The 3086-nt window shown below is 37.1% G+C and overlaps 1 protein-coding gene across 1 annotated transcript; it reads right to left on the bottom strand.

Moving 5' to 3' along the window:
- Positions 1 to 296: 296 nt before the first annotated feature.
- Positions 297 to 2838, bottom strand: nua4l (NADH dehydrogenase 1 alpha subcomplex subunit 4-like 2). The gene is given in 4 exon segments (NM_001141384.1): positions 297 to 1100; positions 1302 to 1362; positions 1690 to 1775; positions 2668 to 2838. Coding segments are annotated over 4 exon segments (246 nt in total). The 5' UTR covers positions 2710 to 2838; the 3' UTR covers positions 297 to 1043.
- Positions 2839 to 3086: the final 248 nt, after the last annotated feature.

Genomic DNA, 3086 nt, shown 5'->3' with positions numbered 1-3086 from the left:
ATATGACATTCATTTTTCACATGTAAATAGCACTTTTTAGTGGTGCTCAAAGCATGCCATTCCATGAGCACAGCATTTATTTTTCAACTCGAAATCAATGAGCCCAATCAGTCCTCCATGACACCAAAATCATAAACAACAGAGTAGGGCTGGCTAATAAGTCCTTAGTTTTGGGGTCATGCTCAGGTAAAACAATTTTGCTAATCTATACTTCCATATTTCCAAGTCCTATTCTTGAAGATCAAGGGGTATAACATTTATTGGAATGACTGGAATTCTGATAGATTTTGGTTTTTAATGTAAATATATAATTTAATCATATTATTATATGTAATAGAAAGCGATGGGTTAGAAGAAGCCTACATAACCAACCCATAAAGTAAAATTGAACATCCATATATGGCCAGCTATGTAAACTTCAACATGGATTTATCCTGCAATAGATGTCGTTCAATTGGTAACATACATTTTGTCTTCTTCTAATGCCTCTTAAGGGGAAAGTAATCTAATAGTAATCCAAAAGTTATGTTACTGAGTACAATTTTGGACAGGTAACTAGTAACTGTAACGGATTACATTTAGAAAGTAACCTTCCCAACCCTGCATGTAAAGTAATCACTAAGTTCTGGTATGGTAACATGAATAAGTGTATTTCAAGCTAGAATCCAAAAGGCCAGATTAATTTGTTTCAAATGACTGATGTCCTTATATGATCTGTAACTCAGTAACATTTTTGAAATTGTTGCATGTTGCATTTTTATATTTTTGTTCACTGTAATTTGGTGAACAAATCTATGCACACTCTTGCCTCTTTTCATAATGCGCACATTCATTGTTAAATTTAGCGGCTGTCAAACTAACAATGAAGTGTTAATGATAAAACAAAGAGACAAATTTATAGATTTGATCATCAACATTATGGTTCAATCTCCCAATATTTGTATACGTTAGAAGCGTTGAGAGACAAATTCTTCTCAGATTTGAATTCTTCAGTGACGTTCTTCGGGCTGGACCTGGTGCCGTTAGGAGAGGAAGGAAGATACTCAGAATTGAGGTCCCTCCTTCTTCAGGTTCTTGTAGTCAGTATCGATGGCCACAAACTGGGAAAGAAGACAATATGGCAGGATGTATGTAATGGTCTTGGCTACTTATATTGATACAAAATATATGATTGACTTAACTGATACTATTGATAGGCTACATTACTATTACATTGTTGTCAAACAAAAATCGATGCAGTAAACCATACACTTCGTGGAGCTAAAGTGTGTTTATTGCTGACAGTGTTGGCAGTACTGTACCTTGTACTGGTAGGTAGGGTCAAGCTGATTCCAGGGCTCAGGGTTGTTCTTCTTGTTCCAGCTGTATAGTGACACAGCAGTCAAAGCAGGCCGAAGTAGGACAAACACAAATGGGATCAGAGGGAACTGTGTTAGTCTGCCTACGATCAACTATTCATGGGCCAGGCCTAGTTTCCAAAAACTCGCAGCAGCATAGCCCTTTAGTAGTGGTATGGGAATTGATGCCCCAGAATGGCACAAGAGGTGGGATTACCTCTTGTGCCTTACGATGTTAAAGGGAATTGGCATCCACTACTATATGTTTTAATTGGATAGTATTAAGAAATTGATTAAACAATATTAATTTAAAAATAAAATGGACAATAAGGGTAATGGTAAAGAGTCTTACGTGACATGGGGCCCCTTTGCAAGACGGACCAAATACAAGGAGGCTCCTCCCATTCCCAACAAGATGAAGAAGAACTGTGGGATGAGCTATGAGAGGGTAAGAAGAAAGAGGGAGATAACATGACCATTTCATTCACTTTGAGGCATAGAAATCTGAGCATTTCTATATAGCCTTTGTCAGTGAAGGGTTAGGGTTGTGAGTGACATCAGCAGAACGGTTGAGGATAGATATTCAGCAGATGTTCACCATGTGAAATTAACTATTTACAGTGAAATCAAGGCCTTTCTTCCATAGAAAAACATTACCTACAGCCCTAAAATAACCATGACGCACACATGGACTCGTCTAAGCTAGCTAACCATCCTTCCACGAAACCCATAATGACTTAAAAGTCAATCAACCCAAAAGCATTTTTTACCTCCATTGGATACAATGGTCTTGCAGTTCAAAAAACTAAGAGCCTTGTTAGAATGAATTCTGAACAGGATATTGGTCACATTTTTACATTCTTGAAACTGTCCTGTCTGTGTCTGTCTGCCTGTCTGTCTGTGACTTCATATGTCTCTGTCTGTCTGTGAGTGGAATGTCTGTCTGCCTGATACTTTTTCAGAAAAACATTTTTAATGTGTCAAAATGCAGAAGTGAAGCCTATTTAGAGTTTAAACTTTTATTTCATTTCAATTTGCCTAATGACACTCAGCATATGGGGTTAATTCAGAGGGGTTGGGTTAAATGTGGAAGACACATTTCAGTTGAAGGCATTCAGTTGTACAACTGACAAGGTATCCCCCTTTCCCTTTCCCTAACTGATGTTTGGAACTGCCATCTAGAGTCATTTTGATTACTCACTTGATTCCATTGAGCAACAACTGGTAGCATATTACACACCGACAACAGAAATGATGAAACTTTCATGAAATATTATAGACTACTAACTCACTTGAGGTAATAAACCATAGAACAAAAATAAGTACTTACCCCTGGATGCTTCTTTACGTGTTCCATCGCCATTCTAATCATCTTTTCTTACAGTTGCTCTACTTTTTGTCAAAATAATCATTTAAAAATTATTAAATTAATTTCAGCAATAGTCATTTGAATTCTATGTCAAAAAAGCTTGTTTGAGACTATCCAAGATTAGACTTGTTGCGTTCTCTGTCCGGGTGGCTGCTCGCAGGGTTGAGGAGAGGAGGGAGGTGAAGATGCTATCTGTTCCTCACAATTACATCTGGCCTCTTGGGACTTATTGTGCACGTACTATCAACCGGGATTTAGAGCAAAAACATCCAATTGAACAATTTTCTGTGTGCATAGAATGATTGTTGTTGCCAACAAAATATACATTTAAAAAAACGTTAAGTTACTTGCAAAAACATTTTTTACAAAGTTGTTACAAC

The sequence above is a fragment of the Salmo salar genome, chromosome 13 (assembly GCF_965601325.2).
Source record: "Salmo salar chromosome 13, fSalSal1, whole genome shotgun sequence".
In the NCBI taxonomy this organism is placed as follows: domain Eukaryota; kingdom Metazoa; phylum Chordata; class Actinopteri; order Salmoniformes; family Salmonidae; genus Salmo; species Salmo salar.
Note: the sequence above shows the minus strand (reverse complement) of the source record. Positions and strands in the feature narration are given on the sequence as shown.